Source organism: Rhinolophus sinicus, linkage group LG01 (genome assembly GCF_036562045.2).
Source record: "Rhinolophus sinicus isolate RSC01 linkage group LG01, ASM3656204v1, whole genome shotgun sequence".
Classification (NCBI taxonomy): Eukaryota; Metazoa; Chordata; class Mammalia; order Chiroptera; family Rhinolophidae; genus Rhinolophus; species Rhinolophus sinicus.
The window spans coordinates 53,195,540-53,212,893 of NC_133751.1; the positions used below are offsets into that span (position 1 = coordinate 53,195,540).

The window sequence follows — 17,354 nt, forward strand, 5'->3', positions numbered from 1 at the left end:
CCCCTCCTTTTCCTTTAGACAGATCAAATTCTGCCTTATGAAATGTTCCCTGTTCTTCCCAGCTGAAAAAAATGTTTCCCTCTTATAATCCCATAGCTATTTATGTATTCCTGTTTCCATGTCACTTGTCACTTCCTTTATTGTTTCATTGTCATTCATTCATGTCTACGTTCAACACATATTTGTTGAAAACCAGCTGTATTCCATACCAGGGGCTTGTGGGAATACAGTAATGAATGAGATATATGTGTATGTCCCACCCTACGTAGTGCCAAAGGATTTCACAATTTAATTGACAGGTTTATAAATAAGAGTAATTCCTATTCTCATCAAAAAGCAGAATTCTAAGTTCCACACCAAGTTCCAAAGAGAATTTACTGTTGATTTTAATAGGAGGGAGAAATTTACATATATGTACTCTATGAGATTGACTATTCCTTGATAGTAAAGTTGTCATACCCATCTCTGTATTTCCAATGATTCCTAGATTTCTGGTTTTTCTGGTTGGATGATGTTGGTGCTATTAACAAAGGTATGAAATAGCACAGGAGGATCAGTTTTAGGAAGCAAGTGAAATATTTAGAAAATGTCACATTGAGTGAGAGATGTCTGTGAAACATGTAGGTGGCAGTGACCAGTTAAGTAGTGGCTATGTGTATATGGGTCTGGAGCTCAGAAGAAAAATCAAAGTGGAGACAGAGAATTGGATGCATCTGTATGATAGTTGGAGCCCTTAAGAAGACAAAATAAAGTGAGAAGAGAAAAGGGCTAAGGTTAAAATCTGGAGAGAATGTTTATGGGGTGAATGAAAGCAGAAAGCCTGGAAAGAATACCGAGAAAAAAAGTCATACTGGTCAAACCATCTTCAGTATGCAAGTTGTCTAAATACAAACTGGTAACCAGCCAGCCCTTCTATTCTATGATTATAAAAGGTCACTATTGATATGTGATATACTGCTTTTATGTCTTTATGACAACTTTTATCCTGAGTCCTGCCATCTTGGGACAAAGCCAGTGTTCTTGGTAACTGCATTCTCCTGCGGTATCACCATGTAACAATGCTAACATTGCTTTCTATTTTCTACCCTCTGCAGCGACTCCTTGTGTCCACCTAGATGTCCTGGAGTTAAAAGACATTAGTCAGTTTCAGTAATTTTCTTCCTGTTAGTAGAAAAATGAAAACTGATTAAATGAAATGAGGAAACTAACAATTTTTGCATTTAACTAGTAAAATACACTGTGCTAGGTACTTTATATGTAATACTCATCAGAATCCTTCAAGGTAGATATCGTCCTTTTACAGATTAGGAAGCGGAAACTCAGAGAGGTAAACAATAAAGCTAAAGTTTATTAAGCACAGGAATTCTTCCAAAGGCTTTAATTATTTCACTTAATTATCTCAACATGAAGTAGTTTATCTTGTTTTCTTTACTTTGTAGTTAAGAAAACCAAAGGATAGAGTGGTTGAGAGATTTGCCCAAGGCCACAGAGAGAGGAGCCAAGATTTAGCCCTATGCAATCTGTATCCATTATTGTATATTGTTTACTCAAAAACAACCTGGCTTGTCAGGGGAGAATGTGGGATTTCAAGCCAGTTCTGTTTGGTCGAAAACCTGTACTGTCCAGAAATCAGAGAGGGTGGCAGAAATCAGAGAGGGTGGTCCAATGTTTACTTTTAGACCTTAGGGTGCTTTGAAGGGTAGGGTAGTCTTTGAACACGCATTGAGTGTAGGCTAATTGTGGGACATAAGGAAACCTGTGGAGAGAGGGCCCTCAGAAACCAGAAGCAGCTCAGAAAAACTGATTGGAGGGAGCAGAAAATGAAAATTTTGCATTTCAGAATTCCAGGGGAAATGGGACAGGATTGAATTTTCCTCTTTGGCATGTCTTTTGTTCTTTCCTCCTCTTTTCTGCATGGCAGGGTTTTCCTTATTCAGAGCCCAGAATTCATAGTGCTCTAATTCAACAATCCTGTGAGTTAAATTGATGTTCAGTAAATGTTTGTTGAATGAGCCAGGTTTTGTAACTAGCCTGGAAAGCAGACCATGGTTTGTAAGTGATTTACTGAATTTCAAATAGCCAGCTTATAAAAGAACTTCTGGAACACGACATGTGTATAAATTGGAGATTGTCTGTTTATTCACATAGGCACTATATGAATAAATAGCAGTATAAACACAGGTAAGTGAGATCTTGTTGTTTTTATAATTATTGTTAGATTTACTCAGAGACCTGAGCGTTAAAATATGACAAGCCATCCTAACATTCATATTACTGGATTATTTCTCTTCCTCATTATAAAAACAAAGGGAAATTTCCCTTTTTTACTGAGAATCACAGGACTTACTTTATTGGCTACTTTAGTTATTACATTCATAGCAGTTGTTTAGGAGAATTGGTATCTGGCAGAGATCAGTTTGCAAAATACTGGTCGTCCTTGTAGTGTAGTCATTAAAATTGTTATATTACCTCCACCTCTAATTTTCAGTGTGAACTTAATCAGGATTGGTCAGATACTATTTATACATCTCTCTCAGAAAATAGGAAAATCTTTGCTTTTTCTAACAAAGTGCCACCAGGAAAGCACATTTCTGAAAAAGTGCCAAGTCTGGCCTTCTTACTATTGGCATAGCGCATATTGTTGAGAAGTTGAAAGTCTATGTAATAGACATTATTTTTAAAGTGCATGTCTCAGTTTGATCTGACTATTTAGTTTGGTTGGTTCTTTATCTCTTTTCTTTCCCTCCAGTTTCCTTATATAGAGATTTTTAATCTTTTGTGTGAAGGAAATATATATCAGTTTTCTTTCCAAACTATGCATGTTTAATTCCATGTGTACACAGCATTTTACATATAGTTTCAGGGCTTCTGAGGACCAAAGATTCAACCTCTAAACTTAAACCCAGTTCAAATACCTGTGAAGCCTTGAGGTTGAATGAATCACCTCTCTCTATTTTGAGAGCACTTAATTTATATCTCATATTTGTTACTATAATTATTGTATTTCTCTCTTCTGTACTAGATGGTGACCTCTCTTTTTCTTTCCCTTGAATACCAAGCACACAGCACAAAACTGAGCCAATATACTTTGTATTTAGAAATTGATTAAATAATTGAATGAGATAGATTGGACTGGAAAATTCCATGGGAATAAAGACCCTTTTTGTTTTTACTGGCTGCTCCATGCCCAGCTCTTAACACAGTGCCTGCCACATAGGAGGGATTTTGTAAATGTCTGTTGCTTAAACATTGGGTGACTTTAGTCTTGTTCACTGACAGTGAGTGATGTATAGAATTCTTATGAGACTTTGTCAACAAGTATGATGTTTTTTATGCCAACTTAATCTTTGGTGCAAAAATGAAAATAGATATCCCTAACTGTTCTAACCTTATATCTCAGTTAAACTCTTCATATCCTTACTCCCACTTTCCCCACCCTTCCTACAACTCACCCTTCCCACATCTTATATTTTATATAGTTATTTTCTTATTATCATACTACATGAGCTTTCAACTCCATTCTTGTGCCTTTGCTTCTCTCATTCATATTTTTTATTATGCAACACAAATGTGTTGAGCGTTTACCATATGCCATGTAAACATAAAAAGAGATTATTATAATAAAGTCAGTTAAGTACTAATGAGGAGGCGAAAACACTATGACAGTTCAGGGGAGTTTTTCACAATACTTTCCCATGCCTGGAGTGTCGCTGCCTCATGTGTCCCCTCCTAGTTAATATCTGTTAATATTCTACTTATCCTTTAAGATCCAGCTCAAATCTTCCTTCCCCGTGAAGTTTTTCTAAAGACTTTATGTTTGATCTTCTTCCCCCCACCTCGATATGCTGTTTATAGTATTTGTTGCCATCCTCACTAGACTGTGCATACCTGTACGTTAGGAACTGTGTGCTTTCCATTTTTTCATGCCCTCACATAGTTCTTGAATAGTGTATTGAATGGGAATATTTGCCCTTAGTCATGACATCCGCCCGCCCACATGATGTATTTCCTCTCAAGGATCTCAGTCATTTTGTTCTTAACCTATATATTATGGAAGGTTGCCATGGCTACCATTATGTGGTTGAAAAGTTGCCCTCCTGTTTAACTTCTCTCTTTTGAATTCAGAATAAGGAACTGATGGATCAACTAAATGGATGATTTGTCTTCTAGTCATACAAGTGTTTGCTTCATAGTGGAAATCCACTTACTGTTATTTCTTGTGTTTGGAAACATGTTTGATTTTGTTTTTGTTTTTTTAATTCTGTGGGTATCTAGATTTTTGTTTATATCTTTTTTTTTTTTTTTCTGGATTCCAAATAAATGATTTTGAAATCATCTGAAAATTTGCAGACTTTGTTTTCAGGAATAGTTTATTATGTTTAAAATATCCTGTGTGACTCAGGTACATGTATTGAAGAGTCTAGAGATACATAGACTCATTACACACTACGGGCCAAAGTTAGTGATTATTTATAATTCAGTGACGCCCGAAAGCCACCTCCACCACACACAGGCATACTTAAAATGTAAAACAGTTTCTTCATTTCCTTTTCTTGCATGCTATAGGTCTGGTAGCTTTGAAATATATATTATTTTTCTTTTCTTTTTATTTCTTTTGCTTAAAACTATATAAGTGAACAATTTTGAATGGTCAGCCTTCTCTTAATAGCAGATTAAACACCACTCTTGACCTTTGCTTTTGTGAACTATTCCTCAATTTGAAATATTTTTCTAAATAAAGGAGCTCCAAGACAAACCTGTACCTGGCCTACATCTTTATCCAACCTTATGGAAAGAAGAGACAATCCGCAGAGAAAGCAGACTCATGGCACTGATGTGCATGCCCAATGAATAATAGCCTTAAGCATATCCAGACCAAATTTCAAATTCATCCTCATGGGTTTGGAATAAGATGAAGAGAAAGTAGGGGGCTAGCAAGAGGTTGGCACACACCTGTTTTGTACCATTTTCCTTGTTATTGATATGTGTCTGATTCTATTTCTATTAATGATATGTCCATGAGGACAGACACATTGTTTTATTCTATGCTGTATTCTCAGAACCTCAAGCAGTGCCTGCAATATGGTTTATTGATTAACACTCAAGGATGAAAGAATGAATGAGTGAGTGAATGAATGAATGAAAATAGTTTGTGTCAGAAGCATTTTTTTTTTTATATTTGTAGTACCTATTATGAATCCTAAAGTGATGTGTTTAGTTTTCTTTTTTGCATAAATTATACTTGGCAAGTCAAAAAGAGTTTCTTTCAATTATTCTTAATCAGTACTGTTTACAAGTTCAGTACTAATAGCTAACTTCTTATCCTGAAAAGTATGAGAAGTTTACCACCAACTGCAGATGTCAGCCTCAGATAAGTGATAGATCCACAACACACTGTTAATACTGGAGCTGGTCCAGGTGTGACATTCATGCAGGACCACAGTATTGAGTAAGGAGATAATGCCAGGTGGGATTAAAAACAAGGGCCTCAAAACAGATAGATGTAGGTTCAGATTCCTGCTGACACTCATCGCCTAGCTCTTTGACAATGGCAATTCCTTAACCTTTCCAGGCCTTTGTATCCTCATCTATAAAGTGGGCATAACAGCATTCCAATCAGCCTCAACTAACTGCCGAGGGGAAGTGTTCGTTCTTGGTTAAGAAGCTAATAGAAGACCTTTATTCAGCTGTATAGAAAACTGAGTTTTAACTCTGCAGTGTTATCTCGAATATCTCTTTATCTTTAAGAACAGCTACACTAACAAATGAAAGATGAAAATAACTTTGAACTGTTTAAATGGAAGGTGTCACAAAAATCAAACAGAATTCTATAGATAGTCTAAACTCAATTTAAACAGAATCTGACATAAATTCATTGTAAGAGTATAAGACTTTGTGGTCTTACATTTTGTGATAACCTAAGAGTATTGAAATCTTTTGCTTATTTGACAAGTGCCTAAAAGCACTTTTATCAAAACAGGATAAATTGCATTTAGAAGATGGCTTAACTGAGCGGCTATCATCTTCCTTGTGATGATCATCTCCATGAATCAAATGTTTAGTGTTATTCTTAAAACACGCATTTCCTGTTACAAAGAATTACAAAATGTGCCACTTAGTGGAACTGTCATATTTCAAAACATGCTCCAGGAATTGAAGTAAGAAAACTTTAAGTATGTAAGAATTAAGGTTACATATGACAATACAAGCAAGTAATAGACTCCCAGAATTTTAAAGCTCTAAAGGAGCTTAGAGATACCTAATATTTTTGACATAGATGAATTATTGATTTTTAAAAGAAAAACAAACACAAAATTTTCCCCAAAGAACATGTTCAATGTATGTTTTGGACACAGATGATTACATCAGTTGTTTTCTCTAAAAGAAAACAAACAAACAAATCAATCAATAAGTACAACAATATGGCCAGTTAGTGGGGCTGAGAGATTCAAACAGGATTCTAATTATATTGAATGAAATATTTCAATCTCATTTTTTCTTTTTAAATCAGCAGAGTTATGTGGAGTAGAAATAACTCAACTCTTGGTAAGACTCATAAAATGTATTTTATTTTTTAGATTCTGGAGTCTATGATATCCAATTGCAACAAATAGGACATTTAGAAGAAAAACACAAAAAGTTTGGAGATAACTGATATAGTGATTCAACAGCATGATTAAGAATGCCAGAATCAGACATCTAAATCAAGGCCTAGTTTGTCAAGAAGAGTGACTGGATTCCTGAATTAATATAAACAGTGAAGAAATGTAGAAAAATGAAAAATATATATATATTTTAAAATAGCAGAGCAAGCAATTTTTATTTCATTTATTTATTTTTTTTAGTTGGCTTAGTTGTTTTTTCAAAACTTGAACCTTGCTTCACTATTAACATGAGATCCTGAGACAAGAAGCTGGTACATTTGAATTTATATCTCAGTTCAGAACTTTAATTTTCTTTTGCAGAAAAGATAATGAAACTTATTGCGTTCACACTTTACAGAAACATCATCAAGTACTTGAGCAGAATAGTTTTGTGAAAGGTGTGGCCAGCATAGACATCTGTATGTTCTATGCAAAATTAGATGTGTGCATGTGCTCGTATATTTTCTGTGCATGTATCTAAATAGTAAACATCTTTTACTTCTAGGGCTGTCACAAAATACAGAACTTTAATAATGTGATACCTGAAGGCATGGACTTGAGTTTTTTCATAGCCTTGGTTTCAAATAATGGAAATTATACATGTGTTGTTACGTATCCAGAAAATGAGCGTACATTCCATCTCACCAGGACTCTGACGGTAAAGGTGGTAGGTAAGCATGGTTTGCATTAAGTGCATACAACAAAAATGTATAATCTTGTTTTGGCTCTTAATAGTTTATTATAAACACGTGTGTAAAGTGTATAAGAAAAGAGACTTATCTTTTTTGTTCGCTGAACTATCCCCAGAGCCTTCTGCAATTCCATGTACGTAGTGGACATTCAATAACTATTGGTCTATTGAATGAATGCGTGACTAAATGAAGCAAAGTAGTCTGAGCAGTAAAAGAACTGCCAGACATATCTGTGGTCAATCTGTATTTGAACCACTGCCATTTATTTGCAATATGATTTTGGTCAAAATCTCAGTCTCCTTATCTATGCTATGAGACTTAGACTACTTAACATTCAGGATAGCTGAGAATATTAGATTAGAAAAATACATATTCCACTAATGCAGTTCCAGGCAAGTGGTAGAGACTCAGTGAATGGTAGTTAATGTTATCAAAAAAGTGATTTACTCGAATTAAGTAAACTCTGTATTATTGCTATGTACTGGAATTGTTGTAGTTCATGCTGAAGTGTTCAAACATTGCTTTGCACTAAGAGGGGATGAGAAAATAGGGAAATAGGGAAAGGACAGTGCCTAGGCAGAGATGACAGACTCCTATCAAACCCAAAACCAAGAGAACCAATGTCAGGATAGGTAGTATTCACAGAAGAGCCTTAAATACCACTGTGTCCACTGCATTTAAAATGAGAGCATATCAAGACTAAGATTTTTCCGATGGACACTTGTCTTATTAGAGAGACCACTTCAGGGACGGTGTAGATGCCTGATAACTGCACTGTACACCTGAAGCTGAAACTGAATAATAATGAATGTGAACTATAATTATATATATATATATATATATATATATATATATATATATATTTACAAGAAGTGGAGTACAGCATTAGGAATCGAGACAGTGGAAATGTAAAGGCTATATGCGATGTCAGAGGGGTAATAGATTGGGGGAGGGGGTTACCACTTTGTAAGGGGTATAAATAATAAATGTCTATCTATTACATTGTTTTGTACACCTGAAACTAATAAGAAAAATTAAATTTTAAGCAAACAAACAAAAAAAAGAGGCAGATTTTGTCAAACCCCATCTTTTAATAGATGGAAACATTGAGTCCAAACAACAAAAAGTAACCTATTTAGAAACATTCCAAGAGTTAGTAGAAGTGATTCTAAATCCCAGGTTTCTGACTTTTTGTTCAAGGATTTTTCAACCAGTCTGACACCGGATTCAGCATATGTATTTCTTTAAAAAGGGCTTTAACATAATGCAAATAAAATTCAAATCCAACGCTTTTATAATCACTTTTCCTGTTTCTCTGCTTACTTTCTGCATAGTGTTGAGTTGGGGACTAATTCAGAAGAAAAATCAGACTACATTTATAGCCTAACATGAATGGACTTTAAAAGTCAAGTGAATAATCTAGACTTACATTCATCTTGGCAGTTGTTTCTAATATATATATTTAAATGTAGTGGATGCTTTCGTATGCATTACTTAATTTAATCTTTATAATGAACCTGTGAAATGAGTTTAATCACCTTCATTTTAGAGTTGAGCAAAATTAGCTTTTCAAAGATTTAGCAAAAAAACAAGAGTCATATGGTTAGTATATGACCAAGTTTGGATTAGAATACCCTGGTCATTAAATCTTTGAAGACTCTACTCTTTTTTTTCCCATCACAGTAATGTTTTGTTTGTTTGTTTTTATTAGTGTCAGGTATATAAAACAGCAAGATGATTAGACATTTACACCCCTCACAAAGTGATAACCCCAAAAATTCTACAACCCATCTGACACCATATATAGCTATTACAATACCATTGACTATATTCCCTATGCTGTACTTTACTCTTAAACACAGTGTAAAGCTCCTTCAGAATATTTTTCTTTAAATTTAGGAATACAGAATGTTATAAAGAGCAGCAATCCTATGAATATACCTTCAACTGATAATTAGATATCAGGTAGACTTATGTACTGGTCTTACGGTTGTGATTTTGAATTTTCCATTTACTTATTCCTTTAATACTTACTACTTACTTGTTTAACCAGGTCCCATATTAGACACTCTGGACTTGTTGAGGAGGAAAATGTAGAAAAGAAACAATTGAGCAAGACATAAGAACAATTATGATGTAGTATGAGGAGTCTGTCTCATAAAAGCTTTCGAAAGCAAAAACACTGGTTTAACGTTCTATCCTGAAATATGGAGGATAATCAGTATGTTACATTTGTTTCTTTGCTTGTTTCAAATGACTAAAGTGTTGTAATTGACTACATATTGGACTGTGGGCACTCTCAAGAACAATTGACAAACTATGCCAGGAAGTTGGGCAATGATTCACAGAAGAGATGATTTTTGAAATGGGTTATACGGGATAAAGACTACATGACTTCATATCATCCCCCCTTTGTTCTTTGCTCTCTCACAGGCGCTCCAAAAGATGCATTGCCCCCCCAGATCCATTCACCCAATGATCTTGTGGTCTATGAGAAAGAACCAGGTAATTATAGCTGTGCCTCTGAATTTCAGTTAGATTCTCTTAATTACAAGGAATAGAATGTCACATAAGCTAACACAAGAGAATAGAGGGCTATTGTAAAAACACGCATGAATTGAAACTGATGTCAGATACCAAGGCAGTTCTGGGTATTAGCTAGCTCATCGATCTCATGGGGAGCTCAGGGATTCTCTACTTCTCTCTCAGCAGCTTCTCCCTTCTTCCTCTACGAGTGGGTTTCCTATCCTGATTAGTGATTTCTGTTGGACGCAAACTTTAGGTTGCGCAGAGCTTTGGTTTGCTAAGGCTGCAACATGAGCACAAGGCATCCTTTAAGATTCTGTTCCACTATAAAGGGGCAGGGTTGGAGCTTAGAGTCAGGACTGTGAATGTAACAGGTGACAACTGATAGAACCGATACACCCTGATTCAGAACACCATCAAATATCCGCTGTGGCTGTCTGGGTCTCTTTTTAGTTTTCATAATTTTTCATTCTACACAAAAATCACTTGTAACTGACCAGGGAAGGTTTTGTTTATAAGTCTTCTGACTTTAAGCCTCCCACAGTTAAGTTGAAAACCATAGGAAATGTTAACATTTTCTATATCGTATCTTTTATAATAAATTCACTGCAATCCCAATGAGAGATATAAAAGAACATGTGTTTAAAATGCACTGGGTAATAGTGGCAGTGATCATCATAGATGGAGAACAAGCATACCCTCCCCCCAATTCAGATAAGATTTTAAATAGTGATCTGCCTTATAAAAATACCAAGAACACACCCAGGGGTCTGCCCACCTCAAATGAACCAAATTTCCTCAAATTAGTTGTGGCTTTCTATAGTAATATCAACAATCTTCCTACTATCAGGGTAAATGCTTGCTAATCATCTAGATGTGTTTCCTTTACTTATCGTGTTATTGTTACTAAAGCATGCTATGTTCACTTTATCTTCCTACACACTGATATAGAAAACTGGAGGGGAAGGCATAAGGACCATGTATTAGAAGAGAGGATGGAGTATGACCGCTAAGTGAGGCAAACCTGAGTTCAAATTAGGAGGACAATATAATTTATCATCTCAACCTGGATGCTTTTTGAGAGTTAAAGCCGTCAATATTTACAGCTAAATGGGAAGGCAAACATAAAACAGAACTGTCCTGGGCAACCTGGAACAGAAGGGCAGTCTAGGTCAAATCCTGGTCTGCCGCTTTGCAACACTTTGATCTAGAACTGGCATTTAGCATCTTTAAGTTTCAGTTTTCATATATGTAAAACATGAATTTGAAAACCTCATAGTATTTTGTTAAAGTTAAATTAGAACCCTGATAACTATAAATATTTAGCACAGTAAATTATACAAAAGTCTCAGTGAGTGTGCTGCTGTTATTATTCTTATCACTCGCATTTTCTGCCTAGATAGTCCAATCTATTCTATCTCAAAAGGGTAATATAGAAATTCTATTGGTAAATTGTCTTTGCACTTATTGACTGCACCTTGATAACTGGAGCATTTCAAGATGTGGCCTACTTGGCCAGTCCTCTCAGCAATGGCATCGTCCCATCTTCCCTGCACAAGGACCGAAGATTTGGAGAACCTTTCTTTAGTCATTTTTTGTCTGTGAGGGAAATAACCAAAAAAAGTAGTCTATGGAGGTTCAGGGATAAAAAGGATGATTTCAGAGCTTTTTGAACAAGCGCTGTTACTTTAAAACATGTATAGATTCTATTAAAAGATGGTCATACTACTAATTTTATATAAAGCTGATGTGCTTCTTTTCTCGGTTTGTTTTGCAGTGAAGAATAGTATGGTACCTTATGGAGCCCACTAGAAAATTAGTCCAAATAGGATGTTAGTTAGGTACACGTAACATTTATCGCTTCCGATTACTCACAGAGTAAAACCAATATAGATAGCCATGTGAAGGTTACAAACTAATGGATTAACTCATTTTTTTAGGAGAGGAGCTACTCATTCCCTGCCAAGTCTTTTTTACTTTCCTGAAGGACTCTCGCAACGAGGTTTGGTGGACCATTGATGGAAAAAAGCCGGATGACTTGGCTATTGACATAACCATTAATGAAAGGTATCATTGCTGCAGTCAAGGGGGATGATTCACACTTCACCCTCAATCTAATGTTTTCTGGTGGATACTAATCTACACAAATAAAAAATTTATTTATTTTTCCTGTCATTTAAAAAATCAGCAAGATTTTGAAGTTGTTAATGGTTGCATCCCAAAGTAGGATTGCTAGACTTGCAATCTGAGGCCCAGAGGCCATTTTATGATCATGTATTTATGACACCTACTTGAAAGGAGATGGAATGCGTATTTTACATGAATGAAAAGGCCACAATATAAAGGGTTATAGAGAGAGGAAATCCTGTTAGTGTGGCCCTGTTTTTCTCTTTCTCAAGTCTGGAGCTTGGGCCTATAAGTATTTGTGCTTTAGATAATTGTGTTAGTTTCTTGTCTTGCAGGAAGCATGTATTTTCTGTTGTCCTTGTTTTTCTTGATTCACATACATATGTGTCACATTTAGAATTGATAGTCACTTTTTAAATAATTCAGGTTCTTTAAATTTTATTTTTAAAGTGGATCAGGTGGTAATATACTTCACTCTTAAAATACCAAGCTGGGTCATTTTATTTCTAAATAAACAAGAATTTTTTTGAAGGAGGTTCGGTTGGCAAGGAGGAAAATACGGGTCTTTGAAGACAAAAGAGTTCCTGTAAATGAATGAAGCATACAAATGCAAGGGAGCAATTGGTTCACTGCAACAATTAATGAAAATTAGCAGGTGACTACCTGCATGATAAAGTATTTTTAAGACCTTAAGCCGTATCCTCAGAGTGTAAATAGACCTTAGGCTGCTAAAACTTCTAGAATTCAAAAGATATTTCTTTCCTAGTAGTAAACTCAGATTTTGTGCAGATATTATAAAATATCTGTTTTGTCTCAAGTGTACGGTGCCAGATACTTAGTCCCTGATTGAATTTCATAGGAGTAACAATGATAGAGCGGAAATTTCAATACTGTAATGTGATAAATGCAGTGGCTAGGAAGTATTACATGTTATGGGAAGATTTAGTTGGGGATTCCAGTCAGTTTACAGGGATTAGGTAATACTTCTTAGCTCATACAGTACCCAAATAAAACTTTGAAAGATGAGTAGAAATAGATTAGGTAAAGAAATCAAACAGAAATAGACTCAGAGATATTGAGAAAAAACTGATGGTTGCTAGATGGGAGGGGAGCGGGGATGGGGGAGAATGTAAAGAGTTTAGAAAATCCAAATTAGTAGTCAAAATTTTGCCATGGGGATAGGAAAGACAGTTTGGGGAATATAATCAATAACGTAAAGATTTTGTAGGGTATCCTCAGATGGACACTTGTCTTATTAGGGAGACCACTGCATGGACTGTGTAGGTGCCTGACCACTGCACTGTGCACCTGAAGCTGAAGCTGAATAATACTGAATGTCAACTATAATCAAATATATATATATATATATATATATATATATATATATATATATAGTCACAGGAAGTGGAGTACAGCATAGGGAATAGAGTCAGTGGAATTGTAACAGCTATATACGATGTCAGAGGGGTAGTAGATTTAGGGAGGGAGGTTATCACTTTGTGAGGGGTATACATATCTAATTATTACATTATTTTGTATACCTGAAACAATAATTTAAAAAAAAAAGAAAGAAAGAAAGGAAAAATCGAAAGAATGTTCCTGGTAAAAGGAACATCATGTGCAAAGGCCTGGAGGTTTGAGAAGCAGAACATATTTAAAGGTACAGAAAGAGCTTCCTGAAATTGGCACCTTTTTACAGAAGAAATTGTTGAAAGATATGGCTGGAGACACAGAGGGAGTTATTGATCATTTCAGGAAATCTGAAGACTGTGCTTCCTATTCTCATAGTGATAATGAAGGATAATAATGAAAAGTCATGGTGTTTCTCCTTGCAGCTATTGAAACACAACTCACTGTTCACAGTTGAGCAGTACAGTTAGGCTTAGGCTGCCCCCATCGCAGCCCTAAACCAAGTTCTCATGACTGATAGACAGTAAGCCTTATCACAAGGAGAAACTGGAGCAGTCTGCTGTAGGAGATATATGGGTTGATTTTTTTCCCCTTTTTAGCAAAGTAGTTTGAAGGGATTTTAAATCTGGATCTTGGATCCAAAGAACTTTATCTCTGACTTGCTGAAATTTACATATATTTAATTTCACAAAGTTTACTTGCTCTGAGAAGTTTCTTCTTTAACTGTGAGATTTCAGCATTATGACCACAATAATCTACCTGTGTTCAAAATCCAATCTTTGGGAATCCCTGAAATGTATCAATTATTACTGTGAGATAATTATAATAGCCAATATAAATATTTATTAAGCATTGTTCTAATACGTCTGCACTAACATACTCTATTTTCAGAATTCTTGAGTAACTTAATACATGTCATGCACTGTGCAGGCATTGCTACTTTCCTCTTTATCAAAGGAGTATCTGAAGACATGGAAAGGTTCGTTACTGTGCCCAAGGAATATATAGCCTGTAAGTGGCAAAGCCTGGATCAAAACCCAAATGGATCTGGCAGCAGAAACTTTTCTCTAAACCAACAGAGCATCCTGCCTCAGAAGTTTGAGGGAAGGAGATATTTTGCTTTGAAGAGAGATCTATGTCTATAGTATGATGCCAACACTGAGATTTGATCTAGGTATCGGGATTGTGTGTAGTATAGATGGTAAAGAATAATATTGGAATCTAGAAGCTATTCTCCTTATGTAACCATTGGCTCACAAGGCAATGGACACTATGGACATTGCATCTGCCCTCACCTAGGGGCTCTCTGGTTGTCTGCTTCCCCATTCGCACATAGCACATGGTCCTTGAATCTCACTAACGCTCTGATTTTCTTTCCCTTGTTTCTAGTGTCAGACAGACTAAAACAGAAGATGAAACAAGAATTCAGATTCTGAGCATCAAGAAAGTTACTGCAGAGGATCTCAAGCGCAACTATGTCTGTCATGCTAGAAATGCCAAAGGGGAGGTTGAGAAGCCAGCCAAGGTGAAACAGAAAGGTAACGGATGCACTCCACGGACGAATCTGTGAACTCCAGTGTAACGCTGTGGTGACTAAGGAAAAAAGGAGAGATTGAGACACGAGCTCCCGCACTTAGCACATCTACCACATAGTCATGAATCAAAGTTGCATGAAAAATCTGGAGAGAAAGTTTCCATCTATGTAAAGATAGTCAAAATAGTTTTAGTAACTTAGTGCCTAAATGTGGCTAAAAAATATGTGATTATGATAATGAGGTATAATTTCATATCTACACTGTCGTGAAAAATGAAGACAATATTTAAAGCTGCCAAAGATATAATAAAACAGGTAGAGTCACACATATTGTTGGTGAATTGTAAAGACCCTTTTAGTAATCATTGCTGGCAGAGTTCAAGAGTCATAAAAATGTTCATACCATATGACAATATTTTCAGAATTTTTCCTGAATAAATAACTTAACAGAAAGAGAATTATGTACAGAACTATTAACAGAAAGGGAATTATGGATAAATATTCTTAGAAGCATTATCTATAAGAATGAAACATTATAAATTAGCAACCATCTAATTGTATGCAAACAGTAATATATAAAATATTAATTCTCAAAAAATATAATTTTAAAATGCTCACGTTCAACACTGTGTGTCAATATTTAAGCAGGTTTATAATATACTACTAGCCATAGTTGCTGAAACAAAAATTATTTAAATTATGACTTAAAATGATATACAATGATTTCTATGTTGATATTACTATATTTTTCTACAATAAATAAAAATTACAAAGCTTTCTTGTGTGAGCTGTGGCTCCTGAAACAGACTGTGTCTAAAATTCTATTTCGTTCTCTCACTGAGCACAGAACCCCAGACAGCTAATCCCTTCAAGAATGTTTTTCAATGATCTGGAGAAAGATAATGATGATTTATCACACATGCAGTCACGTCATTCAGAATTATCCTGGATCCTTGTGTTAGATGGAGCCTATAATATTTATACCGAAAGTAAAAAAAAATAAAAAATAAAAAAAGTTAATTCATAACTGTCACATTTTGCAATGAGATTTAAACCTTTAATACTAATCCTGTTTTTATTGGCTAACTTTTCTTCTGATTATGGGTCTCTTTTTTTGCTTTTTCATCTGTCTAGATTTTTAATTTTATGTTGGACATCATGGATGTTACATCATTGAGTGTCTGAATTTTGTGAGTGTTATGTTTGTTCTGGCAAGTAGTTAATTTACTTACACAACAGCTTCTTTTTTTTGTTTTGAAGCATCTTACTTATCCTTGCTAGAGTAGGTCTAAAACAGCTTTTTCTCTAAGGCCAGATTGGACCTATTTTTAAGACATAGCCCAACCGGGGTTTCTACTTAATACTTGAGGAGCTAAATTTCTTCACTCTGAGTGATCTTAAGTCAAGTGTTGCCCAATCCTGCGTGTACTCCAAGAATTGTTCAGTTCCCAGCTCTCTCGTAGTTGTTTCCTCCCTGGTCATTTTTTTTTTTTTTTCACTGCTAGCTAGCTATTCTTTGCCTGATCTTGTGAAGTGTCATCCTTAATATGCAAAGCTTTGTATTATTCCAAACTTGCATATTTATAGAGGTCCTTTTGTACACATTTTTCTTTTCTTCAGTACCCAAGCCTGTAAGTTCAGCAGTTCTCAACTCTATATACTGTCTCCTGAGCTCTGTGTGACTATGGAGCTTACAGTTTTCCCCTTTCTCTGTAGCAATCTCCAAGGTGCCTTCAGGAAATAAGCCTGTGTGATAGTGGGGCTTACCTGTTTTGTGCAGATCACACTCCTGCACTATCAGTTGCCCACCTCTGAAAAATTGTTATTTTAGATATCATGGAGGGAAGGCTACTCCAGTATGCATTTCTCCTCTAGGGTAAGAAGCTGAGGTCCAAAAATGCACAAGGTTTAACCCACTATGACAACCACACAAATCAGGTCTGTAGGGCAATTCAGTCATAGGTTTCTGGGTTATTATCATTTTAAATAAAGCATTCTCTTTGCAATTCAAGAAAATGATCATCGCCACAGTTGCAAAAATCATCAAGAAGTCCCCGCAAATTAGCAAAGGATAGGCAGGGAATACTTGAAAGTCCAAGCAACTAGTGTTTTGGTTGAGAGAATCAACGAATAGCAAGGCCCCAGCTACAATAATGAAGATGAAGAGAATAACTTAAGTTTCCAAGGAGAAACATGTGGGTAGACCAATAACTTGAAACAGGGAAAAAGACTAGGTAGAGCTAAGGTATTGGACTGGTTTCACCAAGGGTGGTTAGTTGGAAATGTGGGCTTTAGAGCCATTTATCACTATAGGATCATAACAGGGATGGAGGGGATTCTGATTCAGGGAGCAAAGCAAATGGTTAAATTTGGCTCCATCCTAAAACAGATTATCAGTGAGATCAAAGAGAGAAGCAGTTT

General features: G+C 35.6%; 1 protein-coding gene across 16 annotated transcripts in view; it reads left to right on the top strand.

The window, feature by feature from the left end:
• The window catches only part of IL1RAP (interleukin 1 receptor accessory protein), a 127,761-nt gene that overhangs the window by 90,348 nt on the left and 20,059 nt on the right, over nucleotides 1–17,354 (top strand). For 15 of the 16 annotated variants that reach the window (XM_019743144.2, XM_019743146.2, XM_074329428.1 and 12 more), the window contains 4 exons: nucleotides 7,150–7,315; nucleotides 9,770–9,841; nucleotides 11,803–11,929; nucleotides 14,789–14,937. In XM_019743144.2, the coding sequence (XP_019598703.2) occupies nucleotides 7,150–7,315; nucleotides 9,770–9,841; nucleotides 11,803–11,929; nucleotides 14,789–14,937 (514 nt within the window). Of the gene's footprint in view, nucleotides 1–7,149; nucleotides 7,316–9,769; nucleotides 9,842–11,802; nucleotides 11,930–14,788; nucleotides 15,711–17,354 lie in introns of those variants that run through there. The other variant, XM_074329498.1, reaches the window with a different exon arrangement.